The 18,957-nt window shown below is 39.4% G+C and overlaps 2 protein-coding genes across 4 annotated transcripts in view; one reads left to right on the top strand and one right to left on the bottom strand.

Moving 5' to 3' along the window:
• Positions 1 to 308: 308 nt before the first annotated feature.
• On the top strand, positions 309 to 9,166 carry DONSON (DNA replication fork stabilization factor DONSON). The gene is made up of 10 exons (XM_065876738.1): positions 309 to 614; positions 1,363 to 1,443; positions 2,586 to 2,789; positions 3,820 to 3,998; positions 5,436 to 5,611; positions 6,245 to 6,326; positions 6,434 to 6,538; positions 7,139 to 7,337; positions 8,058 to 8,270; positions 9,029 to 9,166. Exons 1-10 carry the CDS (start codon positions 309 to 311, stop codon positions 9,164 to 9,166), a joined length of 1,683 nt encoding a protein of 560 aa, XP_065732810.1.
• Positions 9,167 to 10,189: 1,023 nt separating this feature from the next.
• The window catches only part of SON (SON DNA and RNA binding protein), a 31,183-nt gene continuing 22,415 nt past the window's right edge, over positions 10,190 to 18,957 (bottom strand). The window contains exons 8-12 of one of the 3 annotated variants that reach the window (XM_065876863.1): positions 18,069 to 18,185; positions 13,809 to 13,956; positions 12,060 to 12,131; positions 11,840 to 11,955; positions 10,190 to 11,339 (exon numbers count right to left, since the gene is read on the bottom strand). In XM_065876863.1, the coding sequence (XP_065732935.1) occupies positions 11,280 to 11,339; positions 11,840 to 11,955; positions 12,060 to 12,131; positions 13,809 to 13,956; positions 18,069 to 18,185 (513 nt within the window). In that variant the 3' untranslated portion in view covers positions 10,190 to 11,279. The remainder of the gene's footprint in view (positions 11,340 to 11,839; positions 11,956 to 12,059; positions 12,132 to 13,808; positions 13,957 to 18,068; positions 18,186 to 18,957) is intronic. The other 2 variants (XM_065876862.1, XM_065876866.1) reach the window with 2 other exon arrangements.

The following is an 18,957-nucleotide window of genomic DNA, read 5'->3' as shown; positions in this document are numbered from 1 at the left end:
CTGCGGATTTGAACAGCGCTCATCTATTCCAGTGCGCAGGACCGCGTGCTTCCCAGCCACCTAGCACCCGGCGACCCGACTACAGCCGAGGACCCAACCAGACCGCCAACGCGGCGCCCGGCGAAGCCCAGGGCCCTCCCGTGCCCTCCGCCTCAGAGGAACACAGCCGGGGGTGGGGTCTCGCGAGCGCCGTAAGGCACACGCGCCGAGAGACGCCGCGAGGGCGGGGCTACGTCGGGGCGGGGCCGCGGCGCGCGGGAAGCGCCAGCGGTTGCTGCGGGTCGGGTCCTCGGCCTCCGAGGCGCGTGATGGCACTGTCGGTGCCCGGCTACTCGCCCAGTTTCAAAAGGCCGCCAGAGACATTGCGGCTCCGACGGAAAAGGGGCCGGAGCCTTGGGGCCGCCTCCCCGACCGAGGAGCGGCCCGAGCCGGCGACCCGCCGCGCCGCCCTGAAGGCCGGGCTGCCCCTCCGCCCTTTCCCGGCAGCGGGCAGAGGCGGCGGCGGCCCGGCCGCGTCCCGAAGGAACCCCTTCGCCCGCCTGGACAACCGGCCGCGGGCCGCCGCCGAGCCTCCCAGCGTGCCGTCCCGCGGCCAGCAGGAGGCGCCGGGCCCGGTGAGTGTCTTCGTGCCTGGCAGCCGAGGGGCTCTCGTAGTTCGTGGGTCGATTCGGCTGTGAAGTAGAGATGGCGGGTTCTCGCGTTCCAGGAGCGAAATGGGCGCGAAGCCGAAGCCGCCCGCGGCCTCAGGGGGCCCCGAGCCCTGGGGGTGGCTGCCCTGCGAGGTCGGGGCGGCGTGAAGTGCGCTTCGCAAGCTGCCGCGGGACTTGCGGGGCCTTCCCGTCCTGAGGAGTGGACCCCGCCGCCCCGCCCGGCGCGCGGCGGGGGAGTTTGGGCTGCAGCCATCTGGTGGGGGGTTGGAGATCAGTGGGAAGAGAGCTCCGAGTAATCCTGGCACTACTCCTGGAAGGCCACCGTTTGATGGGAAGGTTACAGGACCCTCTTTCCTGCGTGATTCAGTGCCTGCCTTCTCACGCGCTCAAAACTATTCTGGGGTTGGGGGAATGTTGAGTGTTGATGGGGTCAGAATTTACTAGTATTTGTCTTACCCCACAACCTTTTGGATCTTTTGAACTGAGATTATTGATTACTGAGTTCTTAGTTGCGCAAATCACCTGCCCTTTTCTTGGTCCATTTTGATAGTAAGGTTCAGGCACAAAACAAGTGAAATCCTCTGTTGTACTGATTTGCACTCACGTGAATTCCTGCACTTGCTGAGAAACTTGTATGCCAGGTGAAGGTCTACATGTTTAAAGCGAACTCCAGCATCATTTATAATTTAAAAGGACCATTTTTTAACCTCAGTTTTTAGATTCTAATCAAGAAAATGATTTGCTCTGGGAAGAGAAGATTCCTGAAAGAACAGCCGTTACTGAATTACCCCAGGTAATACTTTTTAAATGTCATTAGAGTGTATATTCTTATAACATAAGTGTATACTTCTCAGAAGTGTTTTACCTGGAAAATAGTTTCACAGAGAGCCCCAAGTGATCATCTCTACCAGGGTTGAAAAGATGGCAGGCATCAGCCTTGGTAAAGGACTTTTATGTTGTGGTAATGTTTATAATGGCACCAGTGCCAAAGCAGGCATAGATGTGGGTTTTCTTTCTGCCCCCAACAGTTTTCACGCTCTTCTGTAGGTAGTGACAACTCCAGCTCATCACTCAGAGCCAGTGCCTCCAGGCTCAGCTGCTTTTTGAACTTAATCCTTCACTGCATCTTCAAACCAAATCCCCAAATGAGTTCCACGGGTTGTGGTATATCACTGAACCTCCCTACCACCACCATACACACAGAAACGCTTCTTGATTCCATTCCTCAGCTGCTTCTTTCGTGATAGTTTAACAAATGCATAGATTGTCCTAATGGGAGCAGGCTAGAAGAGTTCCCAAGACCCAGTCTCCCTTTCTTGCAAATAAATGGCCTTCGGGTCTCTTGGAAATAGTTCCCTCTTCCCCGTTATTTTTTAATAATGTCATCTAGAAGAATTATTGTAACGTGGAGAATACTGACTTGACAGCAAAACAGTTCGGGAGGAATTTTTGAGGTCGGCAAATGCTTCTTAAATATGGCCTCTAAGAACCCAACCTGAGTTACCTGCAAGAGCAACTTAGACCTGGTTCCAGAGTTTTAGAGGCTTAAAAAGTGCTTTGTAAAAAATACTTGGAACATTTCTGCTTTGATAGCAGTATCAATAGTAGATGTTTTTAAATCATGATCGTGAAAATAGTATGTCTCTTGTAACTAAACTATATAGAACTATAATAAACTAAAAAGTGAAACCTGCCCTTCCACCAGCCTCAACAAGAAATTCCCACTTTCCAGAGATAACATCACTGTTAACGGTTTAGTGTGGCTCTTTCCAGACTCTTTCACAGTGTGTAGTATATGTTCAGTGTTATTTATTGTACCGTTCATAACATTTTGAAATTTCAGTGGTCATGAGTATGTTAGTTGATGAATTCTATAAATTGAAGGGTTTTTTCCTTGGTACTCTACTAATTTTTGTGTTCTTTGTTTTCTGAAAGACTCCTCATGTATCATTCGCCGAATCTGATATTCCATCCTCAGAAAGTACTGAGTTACCTGTGGACTGGAGTATTAAAACTCGACTCCTTTTCGCCTCTTCTCAACCCTTTACCTGGGCAGATCATTTGAAAGCACAGGAAGAGGCTCAAGGTGTCATCCAGCATTGTAGGGCAACAGAAGTTACTTTGCCTCAAAGTATACAGGTAATTCTGTAAGAAAATAGCTATGCTTAAAAGTAACAAATTAAGTGTAAAATGTACTTCTCTGCAAAATATCAGAGATATTTCCTTCCATTAAGTTTTTCTTTTGACATTTAAAGACACAGAGACTTGGGAAATTTTTTGTTTCTCAAATGCTGCTTTCATAGTGTTTTTTAAATCAGATTTAGTAACTGCCTGTTAAATTTATAGACCTGTCCTGAGAATTAGTCACTGCTGCAGGCAGGAATTGTTTGAACTACACTATCCTTTTCTAAGGCCTTTTGAGAAAGAAAATATAAGGAAATGAAAAGCAATTGAGGAGTAGGATTGCAAAGACAGATTGGTTATTTTACTGGTTTTCTCACATAATGTATACTGTATTTTTTAAATGCACTAATTCTTACCACCTGGGTGATGGTCTGTTGTAAATTTACAAGAGTTAATGAGTGCTAGAAAGGTTTTAGAGAGAAATGTAATTGCATTACTTTCAAGCAGCTCATCAACTCAAACTAGGTTAAAAGATTACCTGAAAGAGGCCTTGGTACATCTTTTTTGATAAATAGATCCATATGATTTGTGATTGGGATTATCGGTTTTTATTGGCTACTTTTGAAACAGTGCTATGAGGGGAGGGGGTTGAATATAGTGTTACACACACACACACACACACACACATCCACCCACCCACCCACCCCCGCCGCAGCCGCCACCCCCTCCCACCACCACCACCACCCGCCCTGGTGATAAAGAGTGATAGTCACTGTTCTCGAGGATGGTAGAGACAGGCGAATATTCCCATCTGCGTCTAAGCATCCCTTCTGGTATGTGGTTTAACAGACTGTAATGGCTGGGAAGGAAGGTTTTCCCAAACAATAATAAACTACATTTTAGCCCCTGTAACAGTTATTAACACTTTCTTACAGGAAGCAGTAAAGATCCTGAGAATAAGTGTTTGGTATATTCAGTGTCTTTTTAATTAAATTCTGTATTTCTACTGGGGCAAGAACTGTCCAATATCATCTTTGTATTTTAGGATCCCAAACTCTCCACTGAGCTCCGTTGTGCCTTCCAGCAGAGCCTTATCTATTGGCTCCACCCTGCCTTGTCGTGGCTACCATTGTTCCCTCGTATTGGAGCTGACAGAAAAATGGCTGGAAAGGCAAACCCTTGGTCAAATGATGAAACCCTGCAACACATTTTAATGAGTGACTGGTAAGATTAGTAAAAATTTGTGCAACCCATTTTAGCAGTATTTTCTCCTTATTTTATTTATGATGTGGAGATGAGCAGTAGTAGATGGATTTCTGTGTCCTTCTGAATTATTTAAACTGTAATAACTAACATTTAAATTGTTTACTTTTGGGGAATTCCCTGGCAGTCCAGTGGTTGGGACTTGGCGCTTTCACTGCTGTGGCCCAGGTTCAATCCTGGTCAGGGAACTAAGATCTCACATGCTGCGTGGTACAGCCAAAAAGAAAAAAAAATGTTAATTGTTTGCTTTTTTTAGCTCTTATTCACTCTTTTTTTTAATTTTAATTTTTTTTTTGGCCACACTGCACGGCTTGTGGGATCTTAGTTCCCTGACCAAAGGGATCGAACCCATGCTCCCTGCAGTGGAAGCGCAGAGTACTAACCACCAGATGGGGAGGGAATTCCCAGCTCTTGTTCACTCTTCACGTAGTTGTGGAATATATATATAAGTGTTTGATAAATATATAGAGACCTAATTCTTTAACGTTATTATACTTTTTGCCAGTAGCTGCTTCCCTTCTCATCAGTGGAAGCTACTTATTAAAAGTCAGCAACCAGGGCTTCCCTGGGGGTGCAGTGGTTGAGAGTCCGCCTGCCGATGCAGGGGACACGGGTTCGTGCCCTGGTCCGGGAAGATCCCACATGCCGCGGAGCAGCTGGGCCCGTGAGCCATGGCCGCTGAGCCTGCGCGTCCAGAGCCTGTGCTCCGCAACGGGAGAGGCCACAACAGTGAGAGGCCTGCATACCGCAAAAAAAAAAAAAAAAAGCTTTAAAAAAGTCAGCAACCAGGGCTTCTCTGGTAGCAAAGTGGTTAAGAATCCGCCTGCCAATGCAGGGGACACGGGTTCGAGCCCTGGTCCGGGACAATCCCACATGCCGCGGAGCAACTAAGCCGGCGGGCCGCAACTACTGAAGCCCGTGTGCCGCAGCTACCAAAGCCCGCACACCTAGAGCCCCCGTGCTCCGCAACAAGAGAAGCCACTGCAATGAGAAGCCCACGCACCGCAACAAAGAGTAGCCCCCCACTTGCTGCAACCAGAGAAAAGCCCGTGCGCAGCAACAAAGACCCAACACAGCCAAAAATAAATAAAATAAAATAAATTTATTTAAAAAACAAAAGTCAGCAACCACTTATCAATTAAGTTTTGTTTAAAGAAAAAATGGCTAGTGTTTAAATGGTAAACACTGTTCGTTAAAGTATTTAGAAGTCATCAGTGAGTCCTGTGACCAATTTCAGTCCTTTAAAAAGCCAAGTTCTATGTCATGGCAAAAATTCAGACCATTATCTGTAATATTTGTGTTTTAAATCAGGTGAGTATCAAATTAAGTTATACAAAAAAAATTTTAGATGTTGAGTTAGTTTTAACAATGCCTAAAGAAAAATGTTTTTCTTCATAGGTGTGTGAGCTTTACTTCTCTGTATAATCTGCTGAAGACAAAACTTTGCCCCTATTTCTACGTTTGTACCTATCAGTTTACTATCCTGTTCCGTGCAGCGGGATTAGCAGATGATGTAATCACGGCTCTCATGTCTCCTACAACTAGAGGTATAAGAGAAGCTATGAAAAACGAAGGTAAAACTATAGGTTTAAAGTGAGAATACCACACTATATAGTGAACACTCCTTAAAAGCTAAAATTTGAACTGTCTTTTAGCAGTTGAATTATCTTCTACCAGTTTTATCTAATTGTTTTAAGAATTATTTTATTCATTTTTTGATTTTTTTTCCAGCGTTTAATTAAGCTGTCCATTATACATAGCTTTAAGTTGTGTTCCCTTCTCTGATCTCTAAACATATATCAAGCTGGAATGTCCCAATCTGAATATACTCCTATAGAAATTCTTTTATAGTACAAATTATCTACCCCCTTTTGATAACATGATCTTTAAAGAGGGTCAGCTCATTAGTGGGTCATGAAATCTATTCAGTGGACTCATTCAGCACCTTATAAAAAAATGAAATAGAGTAGTATATGCTTGATGAAAGAGTACCACATGTAGTGAGACTATGTATTGTCCTGAACCATTTGTTTCAAGGAGATATGTGTGTTGTGAGCTGCCGTCAAGAAAGCATGAAAAGTACTGCTTTAATACATCAGGAGTAAAAACTCATTTTCAAATATACTCTCTACAAATCAGGCATGCCTGTTTAATTCCTTCAGATTATATTAAAGAAAACATAGTTATATTTTTCTTTTCTCATGTAGGTATTGAATTTTCTTTGCCTTTAATAAAAGAAAGTGGCCATGAGAGGAGGAAAGAGTCTGGAACAAGCTTGGAACATGGGGAGTATGTGATTAAAATAACCTTTTACCTCATTTGGTGACTTATGGATTCAGTGTAGAGGAAATAGCTTTAGGAAATGGGAACCCTGACTAACTATAGCAGTTTCCTAGGGAGCAAGCAGTCAGCGATGAGGATGAAGAAGAAAGTTTTTCCTGGCTGGAAGAGATGGGTGTGCAAGATAAAATTAAAAAACCAGATGTACTTTCTATCAAGCTGTATCCTTTCAGTTGCTGTTAACTAGAATTTATTTTCATTGAATTAAGTTAGCAATGTAATTTTTTTTTTTTTTTTTTTGGCCGTGCCACACAGCATGCGGGATCTTAGTTCCCCGACCAGTTGCCCCCTGAAGTGGAAGCGCAGATTCCTAACCACTGGACCGCCGGGGAATTCCCTTGAGCAATGTAATACTGACTGACAGTTTTATTTAACTATAATCTTAAACTATCTTTAAGATATTAAAACTGATACTCCATCATGACATTAAAAAACCCCTAAGTACCAAAAAGCCATGAACAATTATTAAACTTTTTTAAGTGAAAATATTCTATTTTGGTTAAGTTTGTGAGGGAACTGGAACATATTTTTGACTAGAGAAGAAATCAGTTTTTGTTAGGTATCAATTTCTGGCTAATTCAGATGGTCAAAAAAATCATTTTGATCATTCAGATGCCTTATAATTGCAGTGAAGAGGATTAGCAAGAGCATTTCCAGTTCGGAGAGGGGGAAGAGGGTTCCAGGTGATTCAGGATTAAGATAACTGCTGTTCCTTTTGGTATGGGATTTGCATTTGCAGTTTCCTTGATTGTCATGTCCAGGCGTAAAGAGATACATGAAGTACAAATGGATCACAGACCCGAGTCTGTTGTGTTGGTGAAGGGAACGAATACCTTTACATTGCTAAATTTTTTGATCAACTGTAAGAGTTTAATTGCTACCTCAGGTCCCCAGGCAGGACTTCCACCAACCCTCTTATCACCTATAGCTTTCCGAGGCGCCACAATGCAAATGCTTAAGGTAATAAAAAAAAAAAAAAAGAAATTCTACACTGATCCTCATAACCTAGCTTTAAAGACATACTTTTCCTTTTTTTGATAGGATAAATTCTTGGTATTTTAGTAACTCCTGACATTTTTACATGGTGCATATTTTTTCTTTCCTCCCAGTAAAAAAATTCCTTGATACAAAGTTATTATCAAAGGAATTATATGAAAAGTTCTATTTGAATTATTGCCATAAGGAAAAGTTGCTTTCTTAAAGTTTGTCTTTCATAACCAGTGAAAGAATAGAGCCAAGAATGTTATGTTAAATTATAGGTGGTCTCAAAAACTGGATCATGGATAAGTGAAAAGAATAACTATATATCCATATTGTTGAAGAATTACACATGTAATTTTCATGTGTGTTACATATGCTGAAGGTAATAGCAACAGAATCTAATTTTTATTTTCCTAATATTATGCATTGAAAGTGCATTAATCAGAAAGGATACCATATTAAAGTTACATTCTCTAGAATACTTAAATTGACAGCCTCATAATTTGGAGGAGAGGATGCTGGAAACAGAATTACTGAACATTTTTTACTCATGTAACATTCTTTTGATGTCTTATGAACTACTTTTGTTCCTTAACTGTTAAAGAGAGGAATACCCAAATGAGAAATTATTGATCACATTTTTAGTTAGGGACAAAAGCTTGAGAGATGACCATAATTTTCTTTAAATTATTTTTGAAGGCGCGAAGTGTAAACGTGAAGACACAAGCTCCTTCTGGATACAGAGATCAATTTAGTTTGGAGATTACAGGTCCTGTCATGCCTCATTCTCTACATTCAATGACTATGCTACTCAGATCTTCACAGAGTGGGTCATTTTCTGCAGGACTGTATACACATGAGCCAACTGCTGTATTTAATATCTGCCCACCAAAGGATAAAGTACTGGATAAGGTAAGTAGACAGCTGGTAAACACATTTAGTTGCAGTTTTCTCAAACTAAATGGATGAAGTCAGTCATTTATGATGAGCCAAACTGGTGTTTCAAGTTATTAAAACTGTACTGCTTCATATTGTCAATTACAGTTTCTAAGAGGGAAGGGATAATGACTATAAAGTTTTTTTGTGTGTGAGGTAAATTCTATGAATTCAGGCTGTTGCATTCAACACTGACTAAAGGACTTCCCAAACAAACGGCAAGTTTTCATTGTCCTCTCAGATCCAGAACCTAACAGTGCCTGCTTGCTAACTGTGGGGGCGGGGGTAAATAAATAATTATGGGTGTTTATTTAGCCACATAGGCCTTTTTTTCTATAGAACTTTTTCTTAGATTCGGGGAGGAATGAGCTGCTTGTTTCATGTGATCCAGCAGTTTCTAGATCTGTATCCACACTTTAATAAAATTGAAGTGGCTGCTTTACAACATAGCTGCTTTTAATTTTGGACATATAGCTTTTTACTTAGAGGTAATGAGACCTTTAAAACTATTTTTATCCGTTTGCCAGACTTATAAAAATAACCAAAATTATTATTTTTGGGTGCTGTCATTATGCAGAAATTCTTAGGATGAGCTTCTATTGATAATGGTAACAATGAATTTGCCCTTACTGAGTAAGGCATCTATTTGTCAGAGCCCATGGTAATTTTAAAAACTCATCAGTGTTCAAGGACTCTGACAGTGCTTTTACTGACTTGCATACAAATTTCCACAGGAGGCTGTTCGTGAGGAGCTTGCCAACTGTGGATTGCACCCTAAAACTCTGGACCACCTTAGTCAAACACCGATACTGGGGAAATCATCTTTACGGCATGTGGCAATGAGTGACTACATTTATAATTGGAGATCCTGAACACCAAAGTAAGCCTAAACGGAATCTTTGAGGAAAAAAGCCTTCTAGCAAGGAAATTCAAGATACTTGTATCTTTGGCTTTAAAGTTCACTTTGGAAGTTTAAAGGAATATAGCTTTAAAAATACTCAAATGTTTACAAACATTAACCTTTACAATACTTTTATTACATGCACTAAGCAGTAAATAGGATTAAGGTTTCAAGATCAACATTTGTTTTTACTCTTTTGATTAAATATTCAGATATGAAGATAAACTTTTTAAAAACTTCAAAAACCGGGCTTCCTTGGTGGCGCAGTGGTTGAGAGTCCACCTGCCGATGCAGGGGACACGGGTTCGTGCCCTGGTCCGGGAGGATCCCACATGCCGCGGAGCGGCTGGACCCGTGGGCCGTGGCCGCTGAGCCTGCCCGTCCGGAGCCTGTGCTCCGCAACGGGAGAGGCCACAACAGCGAGAGGCCCGCGTACCGCAAAAAAAAAAAAACTTCAAAAACCTTGAATGAAAATTCTAGATCCATTAACCTAATTATAAATTGGGTAGAAAACTGAGCGTTTCCTTGCAAATGGAAGTTGAGGCTTAGTATCAATTATCTCATGCCATTGTGACTAACAGCATCAGGGCAAAATTATCTTTAACAATTTCCTTAGGATTATTAGCAAGTTCTAGTTATAAAGGTAGAAAACAAATGTAGACAGTATCTACTGAGCTGATTGTTGACGCTTCCACCTTAGTTGTTTTCCTACCTGTTTACAATTCCTCTATTCTCAATACATATTACTTGTTTTAATGCATGTTAACTCAGATAAGGGTATTTTGTATTCCATATAGAATAGGGTTAAGAGTTGTAAAGTATGCTCAGCTGTCATGACAAAGTAGTATTTAATATGTTCTTGTAGGTATTTGTGTATGTGTGTGTGTATATATATATATATATAATTCAAATTTTCTTAAATAAAAGTGCTTAGAAATCAAAAGCATTGGGTAAAGAAGTAACAGTAGTGAAGAAGTATGTGTTCACTTTGTAATCCAGAAAATAAACCACCACATTTATTCCAGAGAAGTTTATATTTGGGCCTTAAGCTTTTGAAAATAAAGTTTAGAGACATAGCATATGAATACCACTGTAATACACATGAAATATTCTATCAGACCCTAAAAATTAACATAAACTTAAACTTTCTCATAGTCAACAAAATAGTGGCTGGGTGCCGATTTTATTAGATAAGTTGGTTACAGCATTTTAATTATCATTTTACGTCTATCTAGGTGTAGCTGAAATTCAAAATGCACATCAAAGTAAAACTATATCACAACTCAATGCCATACTAAATGTACTTGGCCTCTGCAGTAAAATTCTAGTCAGACTTCATTTTAACTCCCTTCTCATTCATGGCCCAAGTGGCTTTTGACAGAAACGCAGGACTTAGTGCTGACCATCACACAACATACCACTTTCTTTTTTTTATAACCTCTACAAAATTTAAAGGGGATACAGTGGCGTTAGCCCTGTGGAACAGATCTTGCTTGATTACCTCAATAACACTGGCCCAGTATCTGTCCAGCAGAACCCATTGTGAACTAGTACAAGGTGCACAGCCCTTCACTGACTACAGGCAAGTGTTACAGCAGCCTAGCCATAAGTAAGGGGAGTTGACATCATAGTACAAAATACAGTATAAAAGCGTTATTTAACATTCCACACTGAAGATTACGGATGCCTTCAAACAATCGTTTGGATGTTAGCCACTTAAACAAATACATCACTAAGGTAAACAATATAAACATACCAAAACCTTGTATGGTTAAATACAATTTCCATGGTACAAAAATCAAAGCCTGGAGATGTTTGTACAGATTGCTTTTTACACAATGTCTTAAATTGCCAAATATTTACAACATTAAAGAGGAAATACATTTTGATGCAGAGTAAAATTATCTGAAATGATTAATATAAAACCTCAATCTATCTACGTGAGGCACTCCTGAAGCAAGTGGCATTAGCCATGAGGTCCTTTGGTACAAGGCCCATTGCTTGAAGAACCACAGTAGCTGCTGTGGCTTTAGCATGCTTCTTATTAGGGCTGGCAAAGCTGGGCTGGTAAGCGCTTCCATTTATCAATACCTATTCAAGAAAAACATACAATTGGGCTGGTAAGGGCTTCCATTTCTCAATACCTATTCAAGAAAAACATACAATAAGAACAGCATCAAACTTTAATATCTATTAGCTTTGTAATTTTTTCACTAAATGCTAGAAAGATAATTTACAAAAATATAAAACCCATACCATGTAAGTCAAATAACTCTCAACCCTAAAAGAAGCAAATCATTTGGGAAAAGGGACTTGACTGCAAATTAAGAGCAGGTCTCCAAATTGAAGCGCGGGGGGCGGGGGGGCACGGCGGGAGGGAAGCCTGATAAAAACAATTAGTTCCCCACATTCCACTAGGAAAGGTCAACAAATTGTTCACCAGATTTTGCCCACATCTTTCCCGCCAACATTTAAAAAATAATAGGATATTAACAGGTCACATTAAAGCATATACACATATACACACTCCCAACCCACAAACAATACATTAATCCTGTGGTCATGTAATGCTTATCCCTCACCCTCTAACATCAAGTTATCAAATTAACAAATGTATACAATTAATGCAGAAATTCATATTTACCCTAAAGAGAAAATGTTTGCGATGATCAGGGCCACTATCATGGACCAAGAGAAATTCAGGTGGTTGCCACCTTCTCTTATTACAGATTTCCATCAAGGCAGACACAGGATGTTTGCCTGCAGAGAAAAAAATAACCAGTTATAATTATCTCCACATCTGAGGCAACAAATTTGAATTCAAGGGGAAGGTGGAACAAGAAGAAATTCAAAACTACTCTCACCTGACAGATCTTTCATTGCGGCAGAGAAGTTTCCAGACCTCTTTTGTGCTCTTTCTCCTACTGCAACAAGACCTTAAAAAAAAACAATGATCACTGAATAAATTTCAAAGCGTTTAAAATTACAATATAGCGAAACAACTACTCCCTCTATAGGAAACTGAACCTCAATCCCGGCCCTCAAATAGAAGTCAACACCCACCCACTACCCTTGATCTTGACTTCTATTTTGTTGTTTCAATACATAAATCTATACATTGTCTTCATTTATCTTAGTATTGGAAATTGTACAAAATTAAAATTTTCAGAGAAGTTAATGTGAATACATAAATTGCTATAATTATCAACAACTCCAGATCTGTTTCTTCCTAAGTTTAAAAAGTAGTGGCTCTTTGCAAATGATTTCTAAAGGTTTCTCATCCCTTGAAAAATGATGCTCAGTTTAAGTATGTTGCCCAGAAGTCGAGGATTTTAGGCCAAAAAAAAGTGAGAAAGGCTCTCGTGGATAAATGGGTCCATTTCTTTTTCCAGCCAACAAGCCCTTTCTGACTTCAAACGTGAGATGTACTCAAAAGACCAACAGCCTCAGCCTCACTTTCCAAAAGGGGTTTATTTAGCTACATTCCTAACTAAAATCATTTAAATCCTAGGGGGAATTTTTCAACCAGTTCTTTGCCAATTCTGCCACTATGCTTTCTCAAACCCAGGCCACACTGCACAATTCCAAAGGGACTATTCCCTGGAATTATGCAATGCACCCACAGATGTTGTCTTCTCATAAACCACCTTTTATGACACACACAATCTATGCAACTTGTATAAGCAGTATAATGTCAATGTGACAGTAAGTACCATGTCGTTTTCTAATTTAAAGTTTGCAATAATGCTGCATTATTGGATGATTGTGTTATTTCCAGCCTATTTCCGAGTATCACTATTAGAATAAATTCTCTCCAATTTGGAATAAAATGGCAACATATTACTCTTGGTAGATGACAATGTAGAAATTCTGATGCAAAACATTTTTTTAAAATACATAATTTAGTCAGAGCTAGTTGGTTTCCAAATTCATTAGGACAGTAATTTAACTGCATTAACTTCAACTTAACTTTCTGATTACAAAGATAAGGAAAATAAATTAGTTTTAAATTTTCCAGTTTTTAAAAATCAGGTTTAAACAAGCTATTGAAATCACATTTAGCTGGCAGCCCCATGTGATTCTACAATAGACATTATTCCAAGGGAAGAAATGCAATGTGAAGAGGTAACACTGCTGTCAGCAGTGGGTCTACTCTCCAGTCCCAACCCAACAGAACTCAATTACTGAGCTTGAAAAAAGGGATGTGCAAAAGGGGTTTAGAAAGTGAAGACTAAACAGAACTCTCTAATAGGAAAATGAGAATATGTGGGATAAATATCTTTGAAAGAAAAAATAAATCCTAGAAACAAAAACAAGCACATGTTCCCTGTCAAGAGAAAACAAAATGGAAATTCTATCTAAATATGAAATCTAATTAAAAACTTAATCATATATTGCACATAACAAAGGTTGTTGCCTTTTACGCTCAAATTAGTGTCTCCATCTATATATAAAGCTTCTGAAAATGGGTTAAACATTTTTTTCCTAACAAAAAGCTATATATACTGTAAGAAGTGCCTCCAGTTCAGGATCACTGACATCAGAAGAATTTATGGTAGTAATGAAATCCTAAATGTTAGAGGAGGTATAATAAACATTCTAAAAAAACTTACCTTTTCGATCTGTCTTAAAATCAACCAGGATAGGTTCCTTATTTCCTTCTTTGTTTTTTCCTAATCCTTCTCCTTCTTTCCAGCCCATTTTTCTCATCAAAACGGCTCCCATTCCTCCAGTTACTGGGGCTGCTCTTAAGAACTGATCCTATCCAAAGAAAGAAAGGTAAAATATCCCCATTTTATAGTTAGAATTTGACTACAAACTCAGTGCAACTTTTTAAAGAAAGAAAGCTTATTTTACTTCTAGATCTGTTATAGTTACAGCAATTAAATGCTTCTATACTTATATACATACTGTAGTGTGTATGATCTAATTATTTTCACATAAACGTAACAGTATTTTCAAAGTCAAATGGCAGTTTTAAAACGGTGGCCCTTGTGCCCCCCTCCAAAAAAAAAATTAGAACACTCCTGTTTTCGTCCACTATTTAGGTTCACTGGTATCTCTTCTTAGCTTGCAAAATAAAAAGAAGGCAATGTTAAAACAGTCAATAATATTAATTGTCCCAGGTGTACCTAGTTAATGAATAAAGCCTAGAAATCATTTAGAAATAGTCTGGACACTGAAGAAGCATACTGTTATCATCCAAAGTTTTTTCCCCCCATTCTACCATAAATCAAGTATAAATTTTTTACTTAGAAAATCCCTATGAAGCAAAAAGATAACACATAAAATACCCTGTAATTATACCAAACTGAATTTTGAATTCTTTTAAAACCTAACTTGATGTTAAAAAGACTTTTAAAAAACTCCTTAAACGTTTACATACCTAGGCCTCGGTAGCAGCAGTGTTGTGAATAGTAGGGCTGGCACTGACCGGGGCAAGAAGACAGCTACAAGGATTTGGCCCTGAAACAAGTTTCCATACAGAGGGGTGAAAGTTCACAGGTTATTCTGTGAACAGTCATCTCTCTTGTATCCAACCCACTGAACCATAATTTCCATCAAAGCAGCAAACCACTTAATGTCGTAAGATGCACAACTATGTACATTAGCACGGTCAACAGTTATTTTCACACGTTAAGAACTATGTGATGCCTCTTTTTAAAGGGCATCCACGTACATGTAACAAACCACTGAATTCTACTGTTGATCTTTATGTCCATTTTTTAAAAATTTATAACATACATCTCCAAATCATGTTATATTTCCCCTTGTTATTAAACATTCTAGATTTACATTCTCTAGCAAATGTAAGCAAAAGTCATTAACTTATCAACAGAGGCAGTCAAAAATTTTGGTAGCTCTAGAAATAGTATACATTAATCTCCTCTACTGATAAGTTAATACTGAATTTTTAAATCTTGGTTTTACACCATAGTAAAACTGTGTACTGTTATTTTTTCCCAGCTTTTTAATTATCTGCTGGGGAGAAAACATGCCAATGAAGTGTGACTAGACATTAAGTTCAACATGGTACTCTGATGGAAGGAGGCAGCTGTGGAGGTAAAAACATACCCCTGGTTCAGTTCCTTACTTGGTGCAGGCCATGCAGTGTTGGTGGACAGAGAAAAGTTAGCTGATGCTTGGATACCAACTGCCTTGTTGCTACACACCTAAAGTTACTTTTACTTACTTCCAGGTTCATCCGCCCCTCTTTTCCAGGAAACACTCCTAAAAAAAAGGGCAACTGTGCAGAGTATAATACAAATCCCCAATAACGCAGGTTTCCGATTTTGTTTCCATTCTCTAATATCTTCAAATCTTTACACCAGTGTGTATACAGTTCAACAAAAAAGCTAATTAATGAGACTACAAAAGTAAACAATATTCATCAGGTCATGTCCAAATCATTTCATTCCAGAAAATAAAGCTTCTTTCAAATCAACAACCATTTAAATTTTTTTTTACTAATAATAAAGTCTCATACTTTTTCATCTAAGAATACACTGCAGCAAATTAAAAAAGAATATGGAGAATGTTGGCATTCCATGTACTCTTTAACATTAAAAGAGGGTGCTGGCCTACAGCAAGGCAAGAAAACACCAAATGAACATTCTGAAAAAGTTTTCTAAATGAAACAAGTAGACAGTTTGTGATACTTGACAGTGAAGATGAATGTTAAATTTCTAGCTGCCTAATGACTTTTTCCATGTTTTTGCTCATTTTTATAAATAAAATGTTCCTGGCCTTAACTGATATTAGCAGCATATATTGTTCAGTAACATACAAATGGAACTGAAAACACTGCTTTCTTCTATAATTATTTAAAAATTTGGTCTGATGAATGAACACATCTTTCTCTTGTGATAACTTATCAAAAATGACTTATGTCTACATTTTAAATGATGTAAATTATTTAAAATGTGCCAACTGTCTACAAGACTGGAAATCAAAAAAAATTAAGGGAAAGTTTACAGGGAACCAATTTAATCATTTTGTAAGAGTTATGTTAAAGCGATGACGTTTAGAAGTCTGTAGCATTATGTATGGATCTGAACTTCACTGCACAAATGAAGACCAACTTTGCAATGGAATCACATTCTGAAGTTTCTACCTAGTAATGTACATGACTATTTAATTATTATATGCTAAACACCCACATAAACTTCAAGTCTAACTTTCTGAAATATGGAGTACTCAACTTCAACATTAAATAGTATTAAAGAACTAAAATTGTTAAAGAAATAGATGTACATTTATAATTATTCCCAATGAGGTGAAAGCCATTTTTCAAGTACTACATGAATCACTTTGGTATCTTAAATACTGTAATATAATTAGTCCAAAACTAATTCAAGCTTAAAAATATTTTGCTAGATTTTCATCTTTTTTCCAACATCAACCCCTAGTAAACTAAGTTGTAATTTTTTTAACCAACTTGATTGTGTACTCACTATATACATATTGGTGCAACTATTCCCCCCTCCCCCAAAAAGGGAGGCAGGCAAAGTAAGGATATGCTTTACATTAACTTGTTAATAAGATCACCAGAGATAATGCTATCAAAATTGAAAAAAAAGTTGAGATTAAAAGGTCCAAAGCAACAAAAAATATGACTTTTCAGAAATTCAGCTCACTCACTGGCACTCAGCAGTTTTCTATAGGTACCCATCCCATTACTGATCACCACCCTGCGAGGCAGGAAGAAGGCACTTGCAGACTGAAATTCCAAGTAATTACTTGCCACAATCACAAAAGGAGTCAGGAGTACAGCAGGATAAAGAAACCTTCCCAATCCATTAGACCACACAGCCTCCCAGTTTCAGCACTGCTATGCTGCCAGTACTCCTGAAACAAATTTCCCCATCACCCATCCAACCAAGCCACTCCCTTCACCAGAATACATTTTCTTCAGAAAGCCCTCTGTAACCACCTAAGACTCCCCCAACAATGAGGCAGCCGTAGGTGGAGTGCACACGTCTCACTGCAGGAGGAATCTGAAACCAGGAGCACCTACATCTTCACAGCACGAGGCGTCCGTCCTCTCCCTTGAATTTAGGTCTTACATATCCTGTTTTTTCACGAGATCAGCGGTTCTCAAATTGAACCTGTGGATCACCAGAGGCCACCAGGGCCTAAATGGTGGTCCACAGATAGTATTCGCCATCCCCGTCCCACCCGATTCCCCACCCTTCAGCACTGCCCACCCAACACTTCAGCCATCCTCCCCCAGCTTTCCAGACCCCTGGCAAGATAACCACATGCAGCACTAACACTGGGGCCTCCCAACCACGTGCTGTAACCAACAGCTGACAACCATGGGGACCTGGGGCTGGAGATCACAACAGGAATGAGGACTAGGGGCCAAGGGAGCTTACAGGAGGGCGCAGGCACTAAGGAAGAGGGGAAGAAGGGCACAGGAATAGAGGAACGGAAAATCAGGTGGCAGAAGGCTCTTGGGGGCAGTGCACCAAAAATAAACCTGTAATAAAGTATCCCATGATGAGAAAAAAATCTGAGAACCACTGCTTTGAAATCATTAGATTGGTTGTCCAACAGGAACTGTGGAATATTCTGAACAGCACCTGAGATACACTGTTAGCATTCAAAACACAGTTTAAAAAACCACCCCCACAAAACCCAGGAGCAGCAGGATATAAATTAAGTGGCTCTTGAGCCATATTTATACATTAGCCATTGTCTCATCAATCGATCCATCTTCAGTGTCCATCCTGGAGGATATATATACACATAGCAAATTTACCATGAAATTGGTTAGATTCACTGGCCTCTTTCTGCACTTTTAATAGAACATTTTCTTAAAAATTTTAACTTCGTACGTGGACACTTTTGTATGTGCATGTGCTGTGTACCTTTTTAATCCAGGCCTGGGCACCAGTATTGGCCAACTGTTCTTGTGTCAGAACCTGTACTCCCGTACTTCCTGTGAACTGGCCAGGAATAGAGTTCAGCTGAGCCCAGGCATCAATCTGAAGAAAAGAAGAGGCCTCAATTAAGTAAAATTACTTCTCTAGTTAAAGTGCTACTGGTATTAATTTAATTCCCTAAATGAAATGGTTTACTTAGTTCCCGAAAAGGCTTAATAACAAACTTAAATATTCAACTTTTCAAAAACAATATACTGAATTTGTACATCTTTAAAACTGTTTTCCTAAACATTCCAAAGCAGCAATTCAGTAACTGCTCAGTGGATCCCACTGATAAAATCTGAGATATATCTCTAACAACTAAAAAGCACAGCTCACACTCATTCTTCAAAGTATCACACGGATACATGAAGAATATAGAAAATCACTCATATGGCAAAGGATCCTTGCCCTCCTGCTTACATATCTCATAAACGCATGCTAATCTGACAACCTCAATTTTTAATTACTTTCTTTGAAGTGTTACAAATCGAGAATAAATTCAAGATACATAGTTAGAGAATAATAAACATAGGAAATTGTTCAAACACTGTGATAACTGAAGAATTAGCTGTCATTCACTCAAAGTATATTTACTGAACACCCGGTATTGTCAGTCAATGTATTTTCTCTCTGAACATGTACTTACTGCTTCCCCATAGAAAAGCAGCCTATGGAGCCGCTGTCCACTGTTAAAAAAGCACAGACTCTGGATTCAGACTGTCTGGGTTTGGATCCCAGTTCCCTACTTAACTAGTTTTGTGACCTTGGGCCTCATTTAACCACTCTTTACCTGTCTTCTCAGATGGAAAGTGGAAACTCAATACACCTCACA

Source organism: Phocoena phocoena, chromosome 4 (genome assembly GCF_963924675.1).
Source record: "Phocoena phocoena chromosome 4, mPhoPho1.1, whole genome shotgun sequence".
Taxonomy (NCBI): domain Eukaryota; kingdom Metazoa; phylum Chordata; class Mammalia; order Artiodactyla; family Phocoenidae; genus Phocoena; species Phocoena phocoena.
Note: the sequence above shows the minus strand (reverse complement) of the source record. Positions and strands in the feature narration are given on the sequence as shown.

Coding starts and splice junctions, on each gene's coding strand:
- DONSON (XM_065876738.1), top strand. CDS start 309: ATGGCACTGTCGGTGCCCGGCTACTCGCCCAGTTTCAAAAGGCCGCCA. Junction 6,327..6,433: donor ACAAGCTTGGAACATGGGGA/GTATGTGATTAA, acceptor GCAGTTTCCTAG/GGAGCAAGCAGTCAGCGATG. Junction 8,271..9,028: donor AGGATAAAGTACTGGATAAG/GTAAGTAGACAG, acceptor AAATTTCCACAG/GAGGCTGTTCGTGAGGAGCT.